At 39.0% G+C, this 25505-nt stretch overlaps 1 protein-coding gene across 2 annotated transcripts in view; it reads left to right on the forward strand.

The window, feature by feature from the left end:
- The window catches only part of LOC149251682 (glutathione gamma-glutamylcysteinyltransferase 1-like), a 404629-nt gene that overhangs the window by 121253 nt on the left and 257871 nt on the right, over positions 1-25505 (forward strand). For both annotated transcript variants that reach the window (XM_089459521.1, XM_089459522.1), the window contains exon 4: positions 13723-13886. In XM_089459521.1, coding sequence (XP_089315647.1) covers positions 13723-13886 — 164 coding nt within the window. The remainder of the gene's footprint in view (positions 1-13722; positions 13887-25505) is intronic.

Raw genomic sequence — 25505 nt, forward strand, 5'->3', positions numbered from 1 at the left:
TTAGGCTTGAAATGATGCCCTGGAGGTTGATGCAGCTAAGAAGAAAAGAAAAAGCATAATTGGCCACATTCAATAGGAAAATGTACCACAAAATGCAAAAGATGGTCGGGACAAACATATTTAGCACGTGGGAAAAAACCAATACATTGGCTCTACCACATTTCCATGGCGATCACCCTGGTTCCTACAGGCCCTAGATGAGCTTCCTCTATCATTCAGGAACCCATGATTGTCCCAACCCCTGGTGGGCAATGAACTGCCCCACCTTAAAGGGGGTATCCACTGCTATACTTTACACATCATGCTCTCATTCCTTGAGCCTCAAGCTGTTATCCAAAGAAAACTCATAAAAGGCAAAAGACATATGAAGAAGGGTGTAAAAATCAAGGTTGGGGTAACTCATGTACCATGATTGCTCCCTCCTATACATTACTTACCCAAGTGCAAACTTCCCTTTGTCAGCTACCCTTGTACCCTAGCATGTGACCCAAGATTGCCCCTTCATCCCCTACTCTGTTCCATCACTTTTTCACATGCCACAACCATTTGAAGGATGTACCAAGAACATACTATCCCCTTTAGAAGTAAAAATCACCTAATAGGGTACTTGGTTAATCCCCCTTGGAGCTTGGAGACATTAGCACATGCCAAATCCCATTATGGAAGGGCATGCCATTATGAAGTGCCCACTTGTTGTCCATGGTTTGTAAACTCTTTAACTTGATTTCTTTAATGACTTGGTGTATTGGAAGGCAAGGGGACGCATTGGATCTTATGTAGGATTGTAGATGGTCTCCATCTTGGGTTTGGTCTCCCTATACAGGGTCCTAACCCTCCAGAGGGCTACATTGGCACATGTAGGGTGGGTATAGAGAGCCATGGGCCTCCACATTAACAGACAATTTTCATGGATCCTAGAGTCATTCATAGATTGCTCGTGGTTCACCTATTGGACGAGGAAGATGCACCTAGATCACCATGCCCAACTGGCCCCACAGTTACATCATGCACTTGGCAGATGACCCAGGACCTCTATGATGATGTGGCATCACTTATACCATCATCCGAGCCCTTGCAGATGGTCTACAAGCATCTTCGATCTGTTTGGAGACCCATGAGGACACTTGTGTGCCCCCACATCCATTTGGAGCACCACAAGTTCATTATTTTGGAGAACAAGGGGCCAACCCCTGGTCCACTACTTTTGGGAGTCCTATTTCACATTATGGCACCTATGGACTTCATTAGGCCTCCTCTAAGGCCCAACGACATGTATTATTGATCATTCGACCTCTTGAGAGGCTTACTCTTTTGATTTTGAGCTAGTTTGGTGGGCTTGTCACCAAAATATGGTTATTTTGCACATTATTTTATTCTAGGGGTTGTATTAGGCCTCATTAGACCAATCGAATTCATTTGGACATGTATAAATACAAGTGATGTGATTTCATTTTAGCATCATCACTTGGTTTGGACTTGTATCTCTTAAGAGAACTCTGCTATCCTTCTTGGAGGACGAAATTTTGGAGCATGGAATGAATTTTGATGTTTGGATCAATTTCTCTTGTCTTGAAGCTTCTTGATTGGAAAATTTTTGATGGTTGGATATACTCTTATACATGTAAGTCCAATTTAATGCTATTATTTCTTTCTATTTTGTCACATACATTGTTGCTGGGATTTCGCTATACTAGGGCTAATTTACTGCATCCATTTATGTGAAGTTGTGGAAATTTTGTTTGTAGATAGTGTTGCTTCATGTTTGTGTCATGTATAATGAATGAATGTTCCTAGGGATGTTTCATGGTTTAAATTCATCTTGATAAGCCATCTATTTTTCAAAACAAAGTGTAAAGTTTTTGAAGCCTCCTTGACCTAGAAAATTAAAATCCATATTCATAATCATTCTTGACTCCAATCTGCCCAAAGGATTAGGCATTGGTTTGCCATAGGTGATCACCCTAAAACCCTAAATTTTTCCCCTCTTGCTTTCTTTTCTAGGTCTAGCCCCATTGGGTCTAGACGGGAATCAAATTTCTTGCAAACCACACATCAAAAAAATTCGATCTCTTGGATCCTATTGCGCTGGTGTGTCTCCTAGGTGCCCTCCAATTTTGAAGAAATTCCGACTGTGGGATTTTGAGATATCCCAAGCCCTAGCTTCGAGATTGAATCTTGCCCTTGGTTCCCTTTGGCTAGAAACCTCACTGGGATCATTGCATTACCTTTCATTGAAAATTCCTTCCTTGATCGCATTCTCCCCCTGATTAAGTCAAGCACATCATTGGTTTCACAACCCCATCTCTTAACCTAACGTCGGGTCTACTTGGTCTCATGTGGTGCCACAACTTATTGAAGCCAATTTCATAAAGACCACTTGGAAGTCAAGTTGGATTTTTGGAGCTAACAATCTTCTTAAGAAGTCATATACTCAAACCCTAGCTCTTAAAATTCCCCTAAGCCCTTCCTAGAGAGCCTTTCATGTTGCTTTCAAAGCAAGCAAGCCATATATCTGCGCCTCTCTTGTTAACAGGCTTCCAGGATCATCTCTCATCCTATCATTGATCCATTATTTCGTGATCCTTATTATAACAGGTCTCCTCCCTTTAGTGAAAGTTTGTAAAGAGTAGGGAGCCTTAGCCGAGGTGACAATGGGCTATTGCTCCATTGTTGCCCTTGACCTAGTAGTAACCCTTCAAGGATGCCCTTTTAGGACCCCTGCTAGTTTGAGCGGTAATAAAGCTCTCTTCAATGTTTTTATCCCCTCATAAGTTGATAGCCAAGGTTATGAAAACTAGGGTTTTTCTTGCCCTTACTGCATACTAGGGTTTGGTTTTTCACCGAGTAGATCTCCCTCTAGAATTCATCACCTAAGATCAAGCACTGGTCTTTCTGCGTATGTGATCACACCATAAAAACTTTCCTAAACCTAAATTTTATATCTCTTCAATTTTCAGCATTTCAAGCAAGTTGCTAGGCTATGCTTAGGGATGAATTCAACTAGGAGTGCATTTGCCTTTGAGAGGACTCTACACGTGGTTTGTGCCTTATTGCCTCAAAATTATCTCTTTCCCATGGTGAATTCTTCCATTTTATGGCTGACGTCATAAGCCCAAGGTAATTTTTCCCTAGGGTAAACCCTAACCTAGCCATAGGGTTCAACTTTGGACTTTTTGAAGGCTTCTTGTTCCAATTATTGATCATATATATTATTTATCAAACGTTTTCTTGGCCTTGTGTACCTTGGTAAGCCCTTTTCCTTGCCTATTCACTAAACCCTAGTTCACTTGTGCCCTAGATAGGTCTTAGGAAGGCCTGCTTTGCCTTGTCTTTTTGAGCCTTATCCTTAGGCTGAGTTGACATCCTTGATATTTGAAGATGAAGCTTCATCCCCTTTAAAGAGAATATTTATGACGACAAAATAACTTCTCTTTTGGCTACTCATTATAATAATCCCATTAAATCTCTTGGTAGTTCTTTTGACGATGCCATAGCTCCAACAAAGAAGAAGACTACTTCAAAAATTGTTGAAATAGCTACATCCCCTGTGATCCTAAAGACTCCCATGCACCATCCCTTCTAGAAGGGCCTGATGTCATCATCATCATCAAATCTCCTTAGAGAAGAGGAAATTTCGATCAAGTAGGTGCAATTCCGACTTAGAGGGGTTTTGTTAACTCTAGGAAACATTAACCCTCAAGGAACCATTCTGGCTTCTAAAGGTAGCATTCAAGTTCATGGAGGGAGAGAAGAGTGTCATCAATTGTGTCGTGGCATCCCAAGGTCAATGCTCCTTAATAAGTGGTCAATGTCCTAGGTTAAAGTGCCTAGTTGAGTCATCAAGTGGGGTTGGACGTTCTCTTTGAAGTGTTGGAGAAGCATCATACAATGCCTCAAGGGATGGTAGTGATACCTAGGATTAAAGATCTTACAACACACTCACCTAGGGACTAGTTTTGGTAATCCAACATTACTTGGCCATTGACATTCATGAAATAGGGTTATGAAATTTTGATTGAACAAATTTCCATTAACTCCCTTGGTGGGATCATCAACAGACAGGATATGCACATGCTAGCCATATTGGACATTATAACATTGGTGAAACACAATAACAACACCTAGCTGAGCACTCAAATATGAAAAGTTTGCCTTGTTCTTCTCCTTCATGGCACCATTGACACTTGTCATCAAACAAATTGTATATGATCAAGTCCATTTGGTTCTGGTTATGACAGGTTTAGCCAGTAGGTGGGAATCTTTTTATATGAAAACTTTGCATGAATCAATCAATATATAGTTTAAAATGCCTTATCTAATGTAGTAAGTTGAATATTGGCAAATTCAGTAATATATTTGATTGGACAATATTCTAATAATTCCTTCATTTCTCTTGACGATGGATGATATTAGTGTCATTTAACAAACTATAAGTCTTGAGAATGTAGAATATATCTCAAAAGAACATTTGATATCAATTCAAGCAAAAATATCACATCAATAAAAATTTCAAGAGAAATAGGGGAGGAAAGGTAAGGTAAGTCTATTAATGTCCAACAAATGACCAAAAGTAGATGAATGGGAACAAAGTAGGTTAATGGGACTGCTCAGTGCGTAAATAGTGATTAGTGAGAGTGTGAAGGCCACTCCTATAAACGCAGAATTCAAAGCTAAATTTTGAAATGTAAGATCATCTATCTCAATACTGCAGACAAGAAAGGTACCTATGAAACTCTTCTCATTCTATCATATTGACATTTGAGTGTATCTATGGTGAATTATGTTGGAAAATCAAAAAGGCATAAAGATTTTCTCTTGTTGATAATTACTTGTGATTATTATTATAATCTTTCTTATGTTCTTCTTTTATCTTAGTTCAGCAAGCAATTACCAAAACCAGAACACGAAGATCAAGAACACCAGAGGTAGGCACATAGCCAGGGAAAAACCACTTTTTCTCTTGTTGATAATTACTTGTGATTATTATTATAATCTTTCTTATGTTCTTCTTTTATCTTAGTTCATCAAGCAATTACCAAAACCAAAACACGAAGATCAAGAACACCAGAGGTAGGCACATAGCCAGGGAAAAACCACTATATAGGGGAAAACTCAGTCAAGAACTGTTCCTTCAGTAATTTAAATGAGATGGACCAAGACCCTATACCAACAAACCTTCCTCCTCCACCAAGACAACCTTCCAATATGATTTAGCTCACTTCAATAGTCTCTTATTGTCCAACAGCTTCAACCCAACATTGACTCAGAAATTTCGGCCCCAATTTACGAGTAGCTTCAGAATTTCGGCCTTCCCAACAATTGCAGAATTTTGGCCCTTCCAGCATCTTCACAACTTCACACGTGGGAAAAAGAGAGAGAGTTTTGACTTCTTATGCTTGTGAGAGACCTCCTTCTCCTTCGCTATTCTTCTTCTTCTTCTTCCTTGAAATTCACACTTTTTCTGGCCCAAGAAGTTGTAGATCAAACTTGTTGTGAGTGAGTGACAAATGAGGTCGAGTTGCTGCCCTTATATAGGGATTTTACTGCCCAGTTTAGGCCGACTGGTCCAGTTTGAGGCAGACTTGGTGGAGGAGGCCTAATTAACCAATTTTACAATAAAAAATTTTCTTCTTCAACAAACAAATCCCAAGAAGGGTACTTTACAATATGACATGGACAAGGATACTTGACATAAACCCTAGAAGCCTTCAATGGAGGCTTTTACCTAAAAACAATTGACCCAATTATGAAACCCATGCTTTAATAAGTCAATTTATTTAATAATAAAATTTCTTTTTCTTTCTTTTGACAAATACATTTCAAATATAATTATGAAGACCGACACTAGTTACATTCTTCAACACTCCCTCTTAACTAGGGAGGTATTCATAATTACCTATATCTATAGAGGTACATGGAAGATCTCCAAAATGAACTATGAAGAGTTCAACACACTCAGTGCTACAGATTAGATTCCTAGCCAGGGTGTTAAAATTGGCAACCAGGGCAAAACTTCATGTGGGTCATCTTATTCATGGATAATAATATTTTTATTAGATTCCTCTCGTCGAGAGGTGTAGGATTGATATAAAGATCATCCAATTCTGATAAGTATTCATGGAGATATGAATTTATTTTGATTATGGAATTATTATCAAGCCGACCTACAACTCATGTAGGCTCAGAAGCCCAACAGTCGCATCTATTCACTCACCAACGTTGTGTATAAATATGAGAGGACTTTTCCTCATTTGGACTCACTCATCTCATCACATCTCTCTCTCTCTACTGCGCAGATATGAGTCTCTTCTCTACTGCGCTGAAATGGGTCTCTCTCTCTCACATGTGAAGCCGGAAGCTGTTGAATTTGAACCTGCAACTGCAGAAGTAAAGATTGACTTGTGTGGTCTAGAAGATCTCCTCTTTGGAACTGCGCTGTAGGTTCATCTGAACCGCCTTTGAAAGCCGCAACTTTTGGTGGTGGAATGAAGTCAATCCGACGAACGATTTGCAAGATATCGACTGCCCTAGTTTGAAGCCGGAAACTGCTGAAACTGAAGCTGCAACTGCAGAAGTAAAGATTGAATTGCGTGGCCTAGAAGATCTCCTCATCTGAACTGCGCTGTAGGTTCATCTGAACCTCCTCTGGAAGCCGAAACTTTTGGTGGTGGAATGAAGTCAATCCGACTGTCGATTTGTGAGATATGGTTTGCCCTAGTTTGATAATGAAGCTGCTAACGCTGATGCTACTGATCTAGGGTTTTCTACTGCTGATATGAATCAGATTTATTGTACTATTTCTCTCTGCTGAATTATTGAAGATAAAAGAAGATTTGATCAAAGGGTTTTCCCACATGTTGTGGGGTTTGTCCCTGGCTAGCCGCCACATCTTGTGTCTCTTGTCTTGGCTTGTTTTTTGTCGATCGTTTAATGTTCTATCTGCACTTTACTTTATGTACATGTGATTGCTAATCGGTGGAATATAATAAGAAAAAAAAGTAAACTGTTATAAGCATAGAACATACCATAACTTAACACAGGGTAATCTATCCAGGTGGGACTAAGATGGACTAAACCTTTCAACTAGTCTAGGTACCATTAGGCTTACTAACTAACCATCAACCTAAGGATCTAGGTGCATATCCAAGGTTAGAGCTCTAAGACTAATGCCACCCTCCCTCTTCGGGATCTAGACATCAAACACACATAGGCCGGCCAGATGTCCTCCCAAGCATCTGCCATTAGATGCTTCATCTCTCCCTAATAAACTAGATATATCCATTTGTCCAAGCATGCTTCCCAATTGTTCATTCTTCTTCATGGAGAGGTTTACCTTTACAAACACAAACCCTAATCAACAATAAGTTTTCGAATATACAAACAAGTAAACACAAACTTTCGATGTCCTTAATCAACTTGTTGCTACTTACATCAAGTTATTCATATGTAACTAGTCGAAAGCTTTTCTTCTTTCATTTCTTCAACAACACCAAGACATCCTCAATACATTGTAGTACTTTCATTCATTCTCCAATTTCTTCTTCAAGGTATCCATCATGACTATCATAATATGCCCTCCCTCTTAATTTGGGGAGATCAACATCAGAGAACCTATCATGGCTTCATTCCTTTTTACAACATCAAGGTCATCTTGATCATCTTCATTCTTCATCATGTTTACCAATATTATCAAGTCAACTTTACTTACGAATATCTCCAACATCTTGAAGATTATGTACCTACACAACTTAAACAAGTACAACCAAATACAAAAGCATGAAGTTAACTATATCATAATCAACATCATAGAACCTATCATGGATTCATTCCTTTTTATAACATCAAGGTCATCTTGATCATCTTCATTCTTTATCATGTTTATCAATATTATCAAATCAACATTACTTATGAATATCTCCAACATCTTGAAGATTATGTACCTACACAACTTAAACAAGTACAACCAAATACAAAAGCATGAAGTTAGCTATATCATAATCATGTCAATATAATGGAAGCAATTAGACTTTAGACATCAAATACTTAGTTAGGTTCATGATCAGCGAGAGATACATACTTCTTGCTAGGGTTATTGTAATAGACCCTTTAACTACAATATAATGCAACTCAATTAATCTCATTCTATCTAGGACCTCAATATTATTTTTAGAGATATGTTAGACTCTATTATGATTCACTGCAAACCCTAGATTCCAACTTTGAGACACAAAGCCTTAGATATTAGCAGTTAATAACAATCGTACCATGCATCTAAGGTTTCAACAATGTTAGACACTACTAGGGTTTATTTGCAAACCCTAGATTTTATTATAAAAAATAAATCATATCGGAAAACAATATTATCATATCCTAGAATATCAATTACTAGGGCTTTGTTGTAAACCCTAGAATTCACAATCTATGAGTATGAATAATTAGGTCAGCATACTTGCAAATACATTTCTAGGATTTCATGCACTAGCAGTACACACCAATATCTATACATCATAGTTAGACATATAACAATTTTGATCAGGCTAGGGTTTCGATTAGACAAACAAACAGATTCTTAGGGATTCATTCATAGGACCTTGCTATAGATATTATACATGTTTAGTTCATAAACCCTAGATTACCAAACCCTAAAGATCTAGGGTTTCAATACATGAATTAGATATTAACAAAAAACCCTAAAGGGATAGGGTTTCTATAACAATTTCAAAACATCAAAAGAATAGGAATTCTAGATTTCATCAACAATCCTAAGTAGACTAGGGTTTCAATATTAGCATCGACATACCCTTAGGTTAGTGTTCTTACAGTGAACCCTTTTAAGGTTCCACAAGAATGATAATATAATGAGGGTAGATTCAATCTAATGATTAATCACCCTAACAAGAATCTCTATGATTCAAAAACCTAGACATAACGATGTCAGTAATGTAAAGCAAATTTAAAAAGAAGAATGACCGTACCTTTTGCATGAAGAGAACTTTATAACAAAGCTTATAGTTTAAGACATACCTCGAGTTGTTCCTTAACAAACCTTGTATGACATCAATTCTTGAAGGGCTTCCTTTGCAACATAACTTCTTCCATGCTTCAAGTTTATCTTCTGAAGTCTCCTCCATAACTTTTGTGTATTTTGTAGGCTTTCCTAACCAAGGAAAATATAAAGAAAAGGTTATTAGCATACAATACAAACACATCTTGATAAGAGAGGGAAACCAAACATAAAAGATAAGACAAGGAGTAAGATACTTATCTTTGGTAAAATGGTGAGGGCTCCCTCTTAATCCAATCTTGAGGGATACCTACAACTTTATAAAAATGAAAAATGTTCTAACAATATATGTTAGACCTATAATCTCTAGGAATGTAAACATAAATAAAAACATTTCAAAAAAACGATAAAGGATTGAGTGGATTATGAGAGAGAGAGGACTTAGTAGTATAAGTCCTTGACTTATGGTTCTTCGGTCTTGTTCGTTTTAGATGGATCTTCATCAGAAACATTCACATGTTCCCTCTCTCTTCTTATTTCTTGTTTTTTCTGGACATTGGCTTTTGTAGTGACCCATCTTGTGACATTTGTAACATTCAATCTTGAATAGGTCCATTTTCTTCTTTAGTCCTTTGAACCTTTTTTTAGGTTCCCTTCTTGTGATGAGCAGGATAGGTATTTGAGGTGTTATCTTCTTCCTCCTCCTCGTTGCTTATTAATGATACTCTGGCTTTTTCTTGACCACATACATTCCACATTTGTTCGAATGTTGGAGTATCCTTCCAATTGTTGATTCCTAATGCAAAGGCACTCCATGGTGTTGGTAGTCCAAGAAGGGTAGTAATCACGAGCCCTTTTTCTGGTACAATTTCATCTATTGCTTGAAGTTTGTCTTTGATTCTGGATATCTTTATAAAATATGATGAAAAAATATCATCATTTGTCATCTTAACACTTCTTAGTTCATTATCGAGGCTTGCTATTTGACCAATGTTCTTGATCTTGAATAATTTAGAGAGAGCCTCATACATTTCTTGAGCGGATTTTATGTTGCATATGTATGGAATTAGGTTAACCCCAACTCCATCCACTATTAGGTTCATAGCCACGATTTCGATTTCTCTAGACTTTAATTTCTCTACATCACTTGATTCATCAGTAGGCTTGATTTTTCCTTGAACTAGATCCAAAACTTTGTTCTTTTCGAGAATGAGGTCTATCTTCTTTTTCCAGGCCCTGTAGTTGGAGGCTCCTTCTAATTTGTTTTTCTCTCTTCATTGAGTTTTTCATAGTTCTTGTAGATAGTAGGCTTGTCTCTTTATATGATATTTTTCATTAATAGATCTTTGACTTGCCTTTTTCCTTCTTCACCTTTGCTCCGATACCATGTTGGAAAATAAAAAAGGCAGAAAGATTTTCTTTTGTTGATAATTACTTGTGATTATTATTATAATCTTTCTTATGTTCTTCTTTTATCTTAGTTCATCAAGCAATTACCAAAACCAAAACACGAAGATCAAGAACACCAGATGTAGGCACACAACCAGGGCAAAACCCCTATATAGGGGAAAACCCAGTCAAGAACTCTTCCTTCAGTAATTCAAATGAGATGGACCAAGACCCTATACCAACATACCTTCCTCCTCCACCAAGACAATCTTTCAATATGTTTTAGCTCACTTTAATAGTCCCTTCTTGTCCAATAGCTTCAACCCAGCATCGACTTAGAAATTTTGGCCCCAGCTTCACCAACAACTTCAGAATTTCGGCCTTCCCAGCTGTTGCAGAATTTCGACCCTTCCATCAGCTTCACAACTTCACACATGTGGGAAAAAGAAAGAGAATTTTGACTTCTTATGCTTGTGAGAGACCTCCTCCTCCTTCGCTATTCTTCTTCTTCTTCCTTGAAATTCACAATTTTTCTGGCCCCAGAAGTTGCAGTTCGAACTTGTTATGAGTGACTGACAAATGAGGTTGAGTTGTTGCCTTTATATAGGGATTCTGCTGCCCAATTTAGGTCGACTTGTCTATTTTGAGGCCAACTTGGTGGAGGAGGCCTAATTAACCTATTTTACAATAAAATAAATTTCTTCTTTGACAAATAAATCCCAAGAAAGGTTCTTTACAATATGACATGGACAAGGATACTTGACATAAACCCTAGAACTTAGAAGCCTTCAATGGAGGCTTTGACCTAAAAACAATTGACCCAAGCATGAAACCCATGCTTTAATAAGTCAATTTATTTAATAATAAAATTTCTTTTTCTTTCTTTTGACAAATACATTTCAAATATAATTATGAAGACTGACACTCATTACATTCTTCAACAAATTATGCATATAATACAAAAGTTATTTGATAACCCAAAGTAATGTTTGAATTATGCTCATGATTCTATCTTGTCTATGGTACATTGGGACCAATCACTCAGATTTAATTGTTTTTCTTTTGTTCCTTAGTACCATGTGATATGAAAACTGGAACGCTGTTGTATGAGGCTAAAAAATGATATTCCAGATTTGAAAGAGAGAAGGTTGAAAATAAGGATGGATTTGACAGAAAAAAGGGAGAAGAAAAACAGCAAAGTTCTGATCTTGTTTAAGAGGAAAAATCACACTCAACTTTTAGAATATTTTACCATTGAAATTATATGTGAAAGCTGAATCAAAAGTAGGGTTGTTGAAAAGGAAGGGTAATATGTGTGATGTAGGATTATTTGTCACATTGTGTCAGTTTTACTTCATTCTTGAGACACCGTTATTTTAGGTTTGTATTTTGTGACATACCTTTATTAAAGGTTTGGGTTTTGTACCATGTATTTTGATGGACTAGAGACACCACATTTCATGAAATCAATGGTGGTACACAACATTGACAAAAATAATCACATTAGATTGAACTTGAGAACGCATGACGTGATGGGATAATTTATTTGAGACAACATAGTAGTTGTAATATTCCCAATTTTGATTTTACACATTAGAGACATTTTTTGGAAGAGGAGGCAATTCCGACGTTGGGAGTTAGGAGGAAAAAGGGAAATTGCAGCTGTAGTGGAACATGGGGCCCACAAGAGAGAGAAATTTGGTGAAGAAGGGAACTCACACTCTTGGAGGAGAGAGAAAAGAGGAGAGGGTGCGAATTAGGAGAGAGAAAGAGTGGGAACCACCAAGGGAGAAAAGGAGGCCAACAATTATAAATAAGGAGAAGAGGCCTTCATTTACATCTTTTGACAATTTAACTTCTAAACACAAGTTTTCTTGAGCTGTTTAGCCAAGTCAACAATGCTGTTTAGCATGAGGGATACTCAAACGGGAATTCCACCTCTACCTTCGGTGAACTCCAAGTGTCACCTTAGGAGAGTAGAGAGAAGTCTGTCTCAGGACTTTTAAAGGAGCTACATTGCAAATCATTTCCAGCTGGTGTGTATTTTCCTTGGGCACAGAAGTTGTTCAAAGCACCCCAGTTGATATCGGCTATAGATTGTTAGAGTTTTGGATGATTTGCAGGTGTTTTTCCCACACATTGCTGAAGATTTTGTAGTGAATTTGTTGGGCTGTGAGGCAGGGATTTTGAGGAGCCATTTCTCTCACTCTGAACATTGCACAGGGGTTTCTGGCTTAGCCTGCACTAGGGAAGAAGGGAGAAGAATTTGTGGAGAGATAAGGGCTAGAGATAGGAGGTATTTCTTAGTGGAGAATTAGCCGGAGTTGGGAGAAATTTCTCGTGGTAGATTTGGGGCATAATTCATTTATATCAAGACGTAGGGCATTTTCTGGCCAGATTGGGCAACTTGCACTTGTTGGTGGTCACTGGGGGTCGGTGGATTCAACCCAAACCTTTTCTGGGTTTTTGTGGGTTTGGTGAGAGGAGGTTAGGATTAATTTTGCAGAATTTTCTGAGCACTTATGAGGGCAGAATTCCTAGTTCCATCCAGCATCCAGTAGCAGAAATTGTTGGAGGAGGGCACAATTCACACTGGGAACATTTCCACCACTTGGGCCCAAGAGATTCTTTAGGGTTATTTTGGATTCCTTGTGAGGAGGCTCCAGTTAATTTCCTGGAATTTTCTGAGCAGATTGGATGCCTGAATCACCAGTGCCACTTTAGGAACAGTAGTAGTTTACTGGGTCGTGTGAGCTATCAGTTGGGGCCATTTCCAGCATTTGAGACTACATCATTCCACTTGGGTTTGGTGAGCTTGCAGTAGCAAGCCTAGGTTCTATGATCGTCATCCTATCGTACTTGATTTATGCATATGAATTAATAAAATGGCTCAACTTATTTGCCAGTTTCTTGGTGTTTTTGATGGTGCCGGCATATTTGTGATTTTATTTGCTATAGCCTAGTTCATGTGTCTATTATTAGTTGTAGATTTCAATTTGGAATTTTACAGTAGTTAATTAAACATCTAAATTGTACAAATAATATAGAGAAGGGTTATGCATTTTAAAAAGTATACAAAATTGAGCAATGAATGTAGGTTGAAAACATCAAAACAGGTGTATGCATTCCATACTTTCTTTTAATAATAGAATGTTGGAGTTTCTTTCCGTTTTGGAAAAATAAAAGAAAGATGTTTGGCAGACATGATATTGTATTTTTTATTTTTTGTCTTTTTTGGTATTCATTCACAAGTGAATTGTCGTTATGATTTGGATAGTACATGTTAAGTATCTTTTGTGAAATTTCCTTTATTTATTTTGGGTTTGCAGACAGGGACTGGCCATTTTTCTCCAATTGGTGGATACCATGCTGGAAAAGACATGGCACTTATTTTGGATGTTGCACGATTTAAGTATCCTCCCCATTGGGTTCCACTTCCACTTCTTTGGGAGGCAATGAGTACCATAGATGAAACGACTCAACAACATAGGGGGTATGACTTTTCCATATGTACATACTTGTTTCCTTGATTTCCATTCTCCAAAAGCAAAATTTTATATGATAAATGTGTTTGATGCTTATTCGCAAGGATAAGTTGCTTTCATGATTTCATCATGAGTTTTTAATTAGTTCATGTTGGCTCTTATCCTGTAACTATATAGTGAAATCAATAGCCCATGTATAAGTTCAATTGGAAGAAAACCAAATAAAATTTTCTTTGGACAATATGGATGGTCATTGATGTAAATATCAAAGAATTGAAAGAGTTGGGATAGGATGATCAATTGTCACCATATCTTCTTGTTCTTCTTTTTACACACACACACATATTAAATTTGAAAAATATGTCTTAGATTTACAGAAAAATATTTACAAACTGAAAATAAAGGCATATATAACCACAATGTGACTAGAACACAAATAAAATCAGAGTAAGCTGTGGGCTCTAAATAGTGGGCATCCTTGATCAATATTGTCCCGTTAGGTAGGAGCAGATGGTGTGTACCTCATCACAGCATATAGTACCAAAAGCAGGCAGTAAGGTAATCTCACACTCAAACAGACTCACACCTGATCTTCCAAAGAATGAATAAGGCTGAAACCATCAAGCACTGGCAACTGCCAGATCCTTCTGGTGGTGGAATAAACTAGGTAACAACAATCTCCAAACAACACATTAGTGAAGCTTACCTTGATGTGAAACTAAACAGTGATGCTATAGATATCTCCAATAACTGTAAGCAAATTGACACTCCCAGAATATTTGCTTCATTGACTCTGAGAGGTGACAAATAATGCGAAGGCCATTCGAAATCCCACTCTTGGCCAAACTGTGCATAGATGGGAACTGCTGATATAACACTAATCAACCAAAAGCTTGCAGATTATACGAAAGAAAAATGACCGCACACTATGAAGTATCTATCCTCCAAGTCAAACAACACCTATTTTGCATTATGGACTGGGGATAGCAGATGTTGATGATACTATATCAAATATAGTAGTCGGAAATCATATTGCAGCATAGGGTGACCAAAATTCCGTCCCCAAACCCTCCAAAAAGGTCCAAGCATCCTTATATTCACTTGAAAATATTCATCTCTGGGATGAGCCCTCTCAACTCCATACTTGATAGATGATTAGGTGCAATCAAGTCATTGCTGGAGTACCAATCCTTCTAGTCATGTGAAGAAATATCCCACTGTAGTGCCGCTCTCCGAATAATCACTTAGAGAGACCTATGGTATTCTGATGACACATGGTATTTGATGATAAAAGAGAGGTTGGAGCTCACTCTTTTGGTATGCATAATCATTTCCTTATATTGATTTGGAGAGTTCTTGTGGCTTTGGAGTGCTAAGGGTGAAACCCTTGAGCGAACTGGTTTCGGTGGTGAAACAAATCCACCTAGCTGATTGGAAGGAAAAATCACTATGATCTTTCACAAGTATTTATAGCTGAAGATTCATCTCATTGCCAGGTCATGGGTACAACCAAAGATTTTGGGATTTTGGAGGTAGTATTGTCCATCTGCAGTTTGTGTGGAAAAAGGGGGCTGATTCACTCATTTGCCCATTGTGAGATCACTTGAGGAGGCCGTACTAGTGATTATAAGCAAGTTGAGGGTATTTTTTGTGGGTAGTTTCAGCGCAAATTTTTGCTGCCCTATCTAGCGCCATTTTTTTCTCAAGAGTTCAAGCCATCATTTGCTGGGCCGTGGCATCAAAAGGGAGGGTTAAACCAGCCATCAAAACTGCTCCTGCGTAGTTATTTACTGTAGTGTAAGGGGACATTTCAGTGCTTTCATCATCTTCTATTTTCCCAACAAATCGTGCCATTAGCTATGGCTGTTTATGGGCTTCTAGAAATCTATTTTTGTAACTCAAAAAGCTGCTCCAACATGTAATTCTAGGTCAGATTAATAAAACAGATCAGAATATATTGGCTCAGTTGTTTGCTGTGGTATTTTTGCTTGTGATATGATGGTTGAGTTATTTGTTTAGCAAGAAGGGATTTTACAGTGGTATTAATAAACAAATTTGTTATATTGGTTGAATTTATTTGCTGTGATATTTTGTTTTGGGTATATTGGTTGAGTTGCTTGTCTAGAAAGAGGGAATTTTACAGTGGTGTCAAAGCAAGGGTTTTCTTTCCAGCCTGTGAGTTCATTTTATCTTGATATGGAATACATCACCTACAGAAAACAGAGAAAGGGTGATAACAATCTTCACTCAGAATCAGAAGAAGAGGAAGACATGGGGGATAGGAACGAATAGCTTGGGGGAAGCACTATGAATATTCGAAAGAACCTTGCAACGGGTGCAACAACAATTGGTTCAGCTTATCACCCTGCTTATAACTAATAATCAAGGGAACCAAAACAATGCTAGCAACAATGGTTCAAGAGGGTCAAATGGTAACAGTGGGAACCATGCTGAAGGGAGCAACACCCATATCCCAATTCAAAATAAACCTCAGACAACGAGTAGAGCGACTCCTAGACATCTCTTATGTCAGCGCTTTGAAGAACAACCAACAGGAAATTAGGGACAACAAGGACAAGGTGAAGGGTTTTCTGATTATTTGAGGGAGCATCTGGCTCTTGGCAAAGAATTGAATGTAGCCATGTCCTTACAGGATTTTTGTACCCTTAAATACAGGAACAATCCCAGAGCGTGCAACAGGGGCGTTCAGAATTTTGAACTTCCACAGAAGTTGGGGAAATTGTCCATTCCTTCTTTTGATGGTTCATCCAAATGCACTGCCAGAGTATGGGTTCAAAAGTTGGACACATATTTCCAACTCAACCCTATGTTGGAGACAGAGGCCATCAAATTTGCTACACTGCATTTGGAGGGAGAAGCTCATGAGTGGTGGTACCATGGGCTAGTCACTTTGGGGCATTTGAGCATTACTTCATACCTGGATTCCACACAGAGGCTGTTTAACTGAATTGATAAGGACCTAGAGATACATTTTAGAGATCTGGCACAACTCAAAAAAACAGGTACAACAGATGCTTATATTTTAGAATTTCAAAGGATTGCAGTCATGGTGACAGATGTTGTAGTGTCCCTAGGGGATTTTTGCCCTCAAGGTTATAAAACCACAAGATAATATTGCACCAAAAATAATAGTATCTTCTACAATCTTTGCTGATGACATTTGAGATGCAACAATGAATAGATAATTGACATTAACAATATGTATCAATTTGTAACCCTTATGGATTTACTCCCTACTGTAGCCATAACACTGAACAATTGAAAACAATTGACTCCCAGGAATTTATTTCAAATCATCCACAGTTCATAAACATAAACCAGCTCTCCACACATATGGAATTTGACCAACTATCCTTCAGTATTCTCACAACAATTGAAGTACAAATGACTGCTAGGTTACTAGTTATTGTACTAGACTACTAACCCGACCTGACTTTATAACCAACTTCAAACATCAGTCCTCTAGCTGTGACTTGTCACTAGCTGTTTACTGCCACTGACTTGACTTGTAGACCGGCCATGTATGATTGAATCCACAACCCAAAGGGGTCACAGAACCCTCTTGTATTGCTTGACGGCCATACAATTTAGAAATCTAGACTGTGGCCTGATTTCAGCCTTGCGGCTCTACGCCTTTCTTGCGTTCTGCTCCATTGCTTGTGGACAAACCCTCAAAATGCTTCGCTGCCCCCACACAGAAGCCTCAGGATGTGTGCAAATGTCAAGATAATCAACCTGCAAAGATTTCCTTGCTTGCCAAAACCAATTGAAAGATAGAAGAATAGAGAAAGATAGAGGGTTAGCTAGGGTGGTTTCATCTTCACTGAAACTAACCAAGGGAAAAGGGGGCCTTAAAACCTTCAAAGCATCAGGCTCACAAAAATAGAAATAACCCAATCCACAATGATGATAAAAATGATTCCATCTCTCTTATTTGTAGATTCCTCATGGGGGTCTCATTTCCATATTTTGACGTCAGGGTTTACAAGTTTAACCCCCATTTCTGGCTTGTTGTCCTAGATACCCCAAATTTACCCAATGTTGTTCGAAAACATTGGATAATGGGTTTTCCATTTTATCAATGACTAAATCCTACGGGGTTGGATAGGCTACTTCGTCTTCCCTTGGGCAATTAATCAACAGGGAACATTACAGCCCCCCCTTTTCGACATTGCTTGTTCTCGAACAATTGCAAGTTCGGGTGCTGCGAAATTTGTTCTGTTCCCTTGATGTTAGAAGTCAGACTGTGTAGATGTTCAACCATTTTGATGGATCCTCCAAATTCACACTCAACCAGATCGATCATAGGTTGCCCAATGTTCTTCTACAACGTCTGCGATAGATACCAGTTTTTAACCCAACATTTTTATCTTTATTCTCATGAGCAATAATTGAGGGCCAAGCTAATACAGCCCAAATTTCATCCTTCTCATGAATTTGATTAGAATCGGTCTCAAAACTGCCCTCCCTACATATTGATAACCTCCCTGCATTCATGAGATTGCCAAGGAATCTAGCAGCCCCAATGTATTAAAAAATAGGATCAGCAACTTCTACAGAGAAATTTCCAAACTTGGTAATCCCCAATCTAGATAAATACACCTCTGAATTGTTTGCCATTTGGATTTTTGAAATGGACCGAGTGCTCTCATATATTTTGTAAGTAATAGATTCAGGTGCAGGCTGTCCACTACTGTAATTAAACTTGATACCCTAGTCAATTTCTGGTCCTCCAAGATTGTGGCTTGCATCCATAATAAAACCCCATTATACTTATGTACTGCAGGTGTTCACATTAGTGCATCCCAGGTGATCAGAGGTGGCTTATATTCCTGCCTTTTTGGGTCCTTGAATGCTTCTTGCTGAACAGGATCTGCAGATTTCCATTGATTCTGCCATTGTCTTAAGCCAAGGTTGAAGGTACCAAACTCTTCCTTAATAGCCTGCATATTTCTGTTTGCTTGAAGGATCTGCTTTCTTAGGAAGTCCATATTTTGATGTAAGGGATTACAAGTTTATCCCCCATTTTGTTGATTTGGGGTAGCATCGGATGTGCTCTAAGCCTCAAATTTTGCAAGGAGACTTAGGCATAGGTATTTCAAAGAACCCAAAAAGCATTTTGGAAAATGCCACCCAGAAATGATTTTATTAAAATAATTAATATTATTAATGGGGTTCCTAAGTCTAAACTTGGGAAAATTAAAATATTAATGAGTATTAATCTAATCAGGGGTAAATCTTCTAGGAAAAGCCACAGATCAAGCCAAAATGATCCGAGCCTTTGATTAAGAATCAAGATGTAATCTAAGCCGTTGGTTGTCCAACAGGAAGATATAAGAAGGGGCTTGAGGGTCATTTGGAAAATACACAGAGAGATGGAGAAAATCAATTTTATGAGGTGAGAAGTTCTTAGGAGGAAAATTGATTGAGGAGATCTTGCAGCAAAGGGCCAGTGAGAATCTGGGAGAAGGAATTTTCGGAGAGTACAAGGCAGAGAGAGGACAAAAAGACGTCTAGAGGAATGTTGATGCTGACCTACACAGTGTTGACGCAGAGACAATGTAGTAGTGAGGGGAAGTCGAGTTTTTACTGAGGGAATTCGAAGTTCGGTTGCCGGAAGCCAGGGTGTGAGTCTGGGAGGTAGGAAAGTCGATCTCTCAGCCAGTAGAGGATCCAGAGCAGAGAGGCAGCGTAATACCCAGGAGGGGTGACGCAGAAGCTGCCCAGGGTGACGTAGTTCTGCACAGAAGCCACGCAGATCCTCCAGAACTAAAGGATCAGTCAATGATTCTCCAGTGATAGGATGAGATCATTTTACCAGTCCTTTGTCTAGTATTTTCTCTGTAAAGGGTTGCTAGTTGAGCATCCTAGAATTGTACTCAGAATTTCTCCAAACCCTCAGAGTTGCTGCACTTGTTTTCCCGCATTGGGTTTTTCCAAGGACTATTTGTCCAAAAATAACTGTGTCCTATGTGTTGCATTGTTCTTTCTTGCTCAGTATATTGTTTCCACAAATATATTAATTAAGTAAAGGTTCCCTGTATTTACTTTGAAAATTACTGTAGAAGATAGTAAATAACTTGTATGATTTAATCTAGTAGGAGAAATAACATGAATTTGTTGTAGTAGGGATTTCGGCTTAGGAAATTTCGCACATTTTTGGGTTGTTGCCCCAGATACCCCAAATTTACCCAATATTGCCCCAAAACATTGGATAATGGGTTTCCCCTTTTATCAATGACTATAGCCTACGGGGTTGGATAGGCTGCTTTGTCCTACCTTGGGCAATTAATCAATAGGGAGCATTACAATCTCCCCTTTTCGAAATTGCTTGTCCTCAAACAATTGTAAGTTCAGGTGCTGCAAAATTTGTTCTCCTTGATGTTAGAAGTTGTTAGTTTTTGTAGCATCGAATGTGTTCTAGCCACGAAATTTGGTGGAGAGGCTAGAATACATAAGATCTCCAAAACCCATAAATTGTTTCTGGAAATTCCACCTAGAAGTGTCTCAATTAGATTATTAACTGATTTTTAAAATTTCCTTTAAAATTGTCTAAGTCTAAACTTAGGGAAATATGGTTAATTAATCAATATTAATTGAGATAAGGTGAGAATCATCTAGAAACTCACACAGATCGATCCAGAGATGATCCTAACCATTAATTAAGTTTTAATCTTGGCCGTTGGTGCTCTAAAGTGGATTATAAAAAGAGATCGATGTGGTGATGGAGAACACACTTGAACTGTTTGATTTCCAGAGTAGCAACAGTTAGCTGCTGGAAAGCTAGAGATTGAAGCGGTGAGTGAGGGGCAGGGATAGCGATCCGAGGGAAGTTTTTCTAGATTTGGAGAGGCAGCAGCAAGAGGGTTGAGTTTTCCCAGTGAGGCAGCGCAAAGGACTGCAGAGTTGCTTCAGAGACGGCAATTCGATTTGTTGAGGAGAAAATTTGTTCTCAGTTCTAGTGGTTGGGCAGAGGTTCCAGATGGCTGGAGAGACGATTTCATCATAGACTTGTTGGAGGCTTGACATCATAGAGACTGCACAGTGCAGCGCAGAGGCTGACGACCACTGAGTTCTCTGTAGGCAGGTTGTGCCGGGATTGTTTGTGGAGGAAAGGTAATTCCCTTAAATAATTTTGCCTAGGTTTTTTCGCTGTGAGTGGCCAGTTTTAAGCATCCAGATTATACTCAGATTTTCACTGTTGCATAATAATAAAAACCCTCACTGTTCCGCTGGTTTTCCCAAGTTGGGTTTTTCCGGGGACATTTTTCCTAAAATAATTGTCTCATATTTTATGTGTGTGCTAACGTTTCTCAGTTTCCAGCACATTATTTTTTCGCAGAACTTTATTTGTGAAGGTTGCAGTGTGTTTATTTCGATATTTGTCGTATCAGATAAATTGTTATATTAATAAACAATTAGGAGAAATAATACCAGTTGCTGCAATAGGATTCCACATTGGAATTTTCACATGGTATCACAACACAGTTGATCAGCTGGGATCTTAGAGGCGAAAGAATTTCGCTGTTTAGTAAAGAGCAGCAGGCCGAAATTCCCAGGAGCAGTGCAGTCCTTTGCTAGGAGGTCGAGTTACTTGAGGAAGTTCGATTTTTATAAGCAGAGAGGTAGAAAAATTCGATTTTCCAGATCGCGTGTTTCCAGAGGCGGAGGGAGCAGCTCTGATTTTTTGTTGGGCAGATTTTTGGCTTGACGCAGAGGGTATTGCAACAATTCACTAGTGTAGAACCAACGTCGGGTTGAAGAGAAGAGCACACACAACAGAGGGAAAATTTTCCTTAGGGAACTTCAACTCTCGGAAGTTCAAATTTCTAGTTTCAGATTGGCAGTAGTAGCTTGCAGGATCACGCGCTCCAGAAAGGAGTGCGAGTAGCAGCTGAGCATAAGGAAAGAGGGAGTTTTCGACATTTTCAGAGATGACCACTACAGGGCTTAGAGATCAGGATAGGTTGGATGGAGCTTCCAACTATGTCATCTGGAAGACTAGGATGTCCTTCCTTCTAGATGAATATGGTCTGAAAACCTACATTGATTATGTAGTGGTAGTTCCCTAAGATGCAGATCAACAAAAAGAATACAAAAAGGAGATGGTACAGGCGAAGTGGTTGATTCTAGACAGAGTCAGGGATCATATAGTCTCACATATAACTAGCAAAGATACTGCCAAACAGATGTGGGATGCTCTTTCCACGTTATACCAGGGAACTTCCGAGCAGTGGAAGATGTTTCTTGAGGAGAAGCTAAGATGCATCTGGATGCAGAAGGGTGATGGTATAGATCCCTTCCTTACCAGGATTTAGAAGGTCCGAGACTAGTGCGATTGGCGCTCAATAGTGTCTCAGAGGATTGGAAGGTCTTTGTCCAAAGCATATTGGGCAGAGATAATCTATTAGAGTGGGATAGGATGTGGGCCGATTTGCAACAGGAGGAGTTGAGACAAGCTCTATTAAAGAGCTCCATTAGTGGTAGCAGTAGCAGCAGATCGAAGGTGGTGAAGGAGGAGGAGAATGTGGCCCTCGCATCGAAGGGTCCCAGGCAGGGGTAGGGGGAGCAGAGAAAAAGGACTTGTCAAAGGTCAAATGCTTTAGATGTGGTGAGCTTGGTCACTACAGCACCCAGTGTCCTTTCAGGAAGAAGGATAAGGAGGAGAAGCAGGACCAGTAGGTAGCTTCAACAAAGATTGACAGGCTATCCTCCAAGTTAGAGGAAGACTTCGCGATGTTCGTAGATATACCTCCAAGAGTGAGGTGGGGAGATTTGGTACTGTAGTCCCAGAGAGCTACAAAGATTGGTCAGGGTCCTTGAGGAGTCCACCTCATGGATTATTACCTAGCTATAGGGCTCACAATATTCAGTAGCAAGATGGACCAGTGGTAGTTGATGCAGTCAGAGACCAAGTGACAGTTGTAGAGACTAGTAGCAGCTAGATGTTGGGAGCACAGTGCAGATGGTACAATGCAGAGTCAGCGACAACGCAAATTCTTCAGTGACAGTGCAAAGATGACTTGGCAGACAGATGCATCATACTGAACGTAGTGGATTCAATATTTTGGATGCTTTTCAGTTGCAAATGTTGCGGTTGCAGCAACAACAGATGAGAGGGAGTTATAGTGCAAATGAAGTGTTGGCAACAGTATGGCATTGTCAGCAACACCACAGATGCAACATATATCATAGTTGCGCAATGGTTGGACGATGATTGAGGGAATAGCATAGTGACTAAGGGAACACCGCAGTGACTGAGGAAACAACGCAGTTACTGAGGAAACAACACTGTGACACTGAGGGAGCAACACTGTGACTGAGGAAACAACATAGTTACTGAGGAAACAACACTGTGACACTGAGGGAGCAGCACTGTGACTGAGGAAGTAGCGCAGTCATTTCTAGCAGAGTTTCTTGTCAGACATCAACAACGTGACAAAGGTGATACATGTTGGAAAACGTAACTAGGTTTGGTATTCATTAAATATGTTTAAGTCATCATGTAATGTACTTGTCAAATGAATAAAGAAAAGAATTATTATTATTATTATTATTATGTCTTATTAAAGCATGGATTTCATGCTTGGGTCATCATGTTTTAGGTCAAAGTCCCCATTGAGGAATTCTAGGATTTATTCTGAGTCAATAGAGTCATTGTACTTTTAAAGAGACTCTTCTTGGGCTTTTGAATCATGTAAAAAGGTTAAGTATTAAGCCAAATATGAATTATGTTGCCTCCACACCAAGTCGGCCTTAAGATGATCAAGTCGGCCTCAAAGAAGGCTATTTGACCTCACCAAAGGACTGTAAATGAAGCAACTCAAATTTCATTTGCACACTCACAACAAGCTAGTTCGATATCTCTTGAAGCAGGGAAAAAGTGCGAAGTGGAGGAAAGAAGGGAAAAGGAGTGCGAGTTTGGTTTAAGAGAAGGAAGGGAAATCAAAATTTTGGTGCATCTATCTCTCTCTCTCGTGCCTTGGTTTGGAAGATCGAACTTCTCTAGTTGATGCCATAACTTGTCGCTGCATGTTACTGCTGCTATAGGTCGAAGTTGTTGGTGCTGGAAGCTGCTACCTCAAGAAGCTGTATTGGGCCAAGATCGAAGTTTCTGAGCGAAGATCAAAGTCTTTCAGTGAAGATCAAAGTCTCCAAAGCTAGGTTGAAATTGTTGGGTCAAAGAAAGTGTCGCTACTATTGCTGCTGCTGCCAGGTCAAGTAGAAAGAGTAAGAAGGCTGACTTGGTGTGGAGGAAAGTTTGTGTCAAGGTCTAGAGTCTTGGAATATCTCAGGAAAACTATTGAAGGAAGAATTACAGACTAGGATTTCCCCTAGAGAGGGGTTTTTCCCTGGCTGTGTGATTATATTTGATGTCCATTGATTTATGTGCTATTGCTTTGGTAATTGCTTGATGAACTAAAAGAAAGAAGATATAAAGAAACATAATAAGAAATCAAGAACATCACAAGTAAGTATCAAATATAAGAAGATCTTTCTGCCTTTTTGATTTTCTAACAATACAGAGACAAAGTGTTGTGGCAGTGTGCGCAGCACTAGAACACATTCCTTGCTAAGAGGGAGTGTTAGTTTTTGTAGCATCGGATGTGTTATAGCCATGAAATTTGGTGGAGAAGTTAGAATACATAAGTTCACCAAAACTCAAAAAGCGTTTTTGGAAATTCCACCTAGAAGTGTCTCAATTAGGTTATTAGTTGATTTTTTAAATATTTCCTAAGTCTAAACTTAGGGAATATGGTTGATTAATCAGTATTAATTGAGATAAGGTGAGAATCATCTAGAAACTCACACAGATCGATCCAAAGATGATCCTAGCCATTGATTAAGTTTTAATCTTGGTTGTTGGTGCGCCAACAGTGGATTATAAGAAGAGGTCGATGTGGTGATGGAGAATAGATTTGAGCAGTTCGATTTCCTTGGTAGATCGATTTCCAGAGTAGCAGTAGTCAGCTGTCAGAAAGCCAGAGATCGAAGCAGTGAGTGAGGGGCAAGGACATTGATCCGAAGGAAGTTTTTCCAGATCCAGAGAGGCAGCAACAAGAGGGCCGAGTTTTCCCAGTGAGGCAACACAGAGGACTGCGCAGTTGCTTTAGAGAGGGTAGTTTGATTTGTTGTGGAGAAAATTCGTTCTCAGTTCCAATGGCCGGGCAAAAGTTCAAGAGGGCCAAAGAGACGATTTCCTCAACAGCAAGAGGTAGAATGACTTCATCAGAGACTAGTCAAAGGCTTGATGTCATAGAGACTATGTAGTGCAACGCAGAGGCTTCATAAGACCGAGTTCTCTATAGGCAGGTTGTGCTGGGATTGCTTGTGGAGGAAGGGTAATTCCCTTCAATAATTTTGCCCAGATTTTCTTGCTGTGGATGGCCAGTTTAAGGCATCCATATTGTCTCAGATTTTCATTGCTGCATAATAATAAAAACCCTCAATGCTACACTAATTTTCCCAAGTTGGGTTTTTCCAGGGACATTTGTCCAAAAATAATTGTCTCATATTTTATGTGTGCGCTAGCATTTCTCAGTTTGCAGCGCATTATTTTTCTGCAAAACTTTATTTGTGAAGGTTGAAGTGTGTTTATTTCGATA

This window comes from Pinus tabuliformis, chromosome 7, assembly GCF_031772625.1.
Source record: "Pinus tabuliformis cultivar Carrire ecotype Pingquan chromosome 7, CPIR1, whole genome shotgun sequence".
NCBI lineage: Eukaryota > Viridiplantae > Streptophyta > Pinopsida > Pinales > Pinaceae > Pinus > Pinus tabuliformis.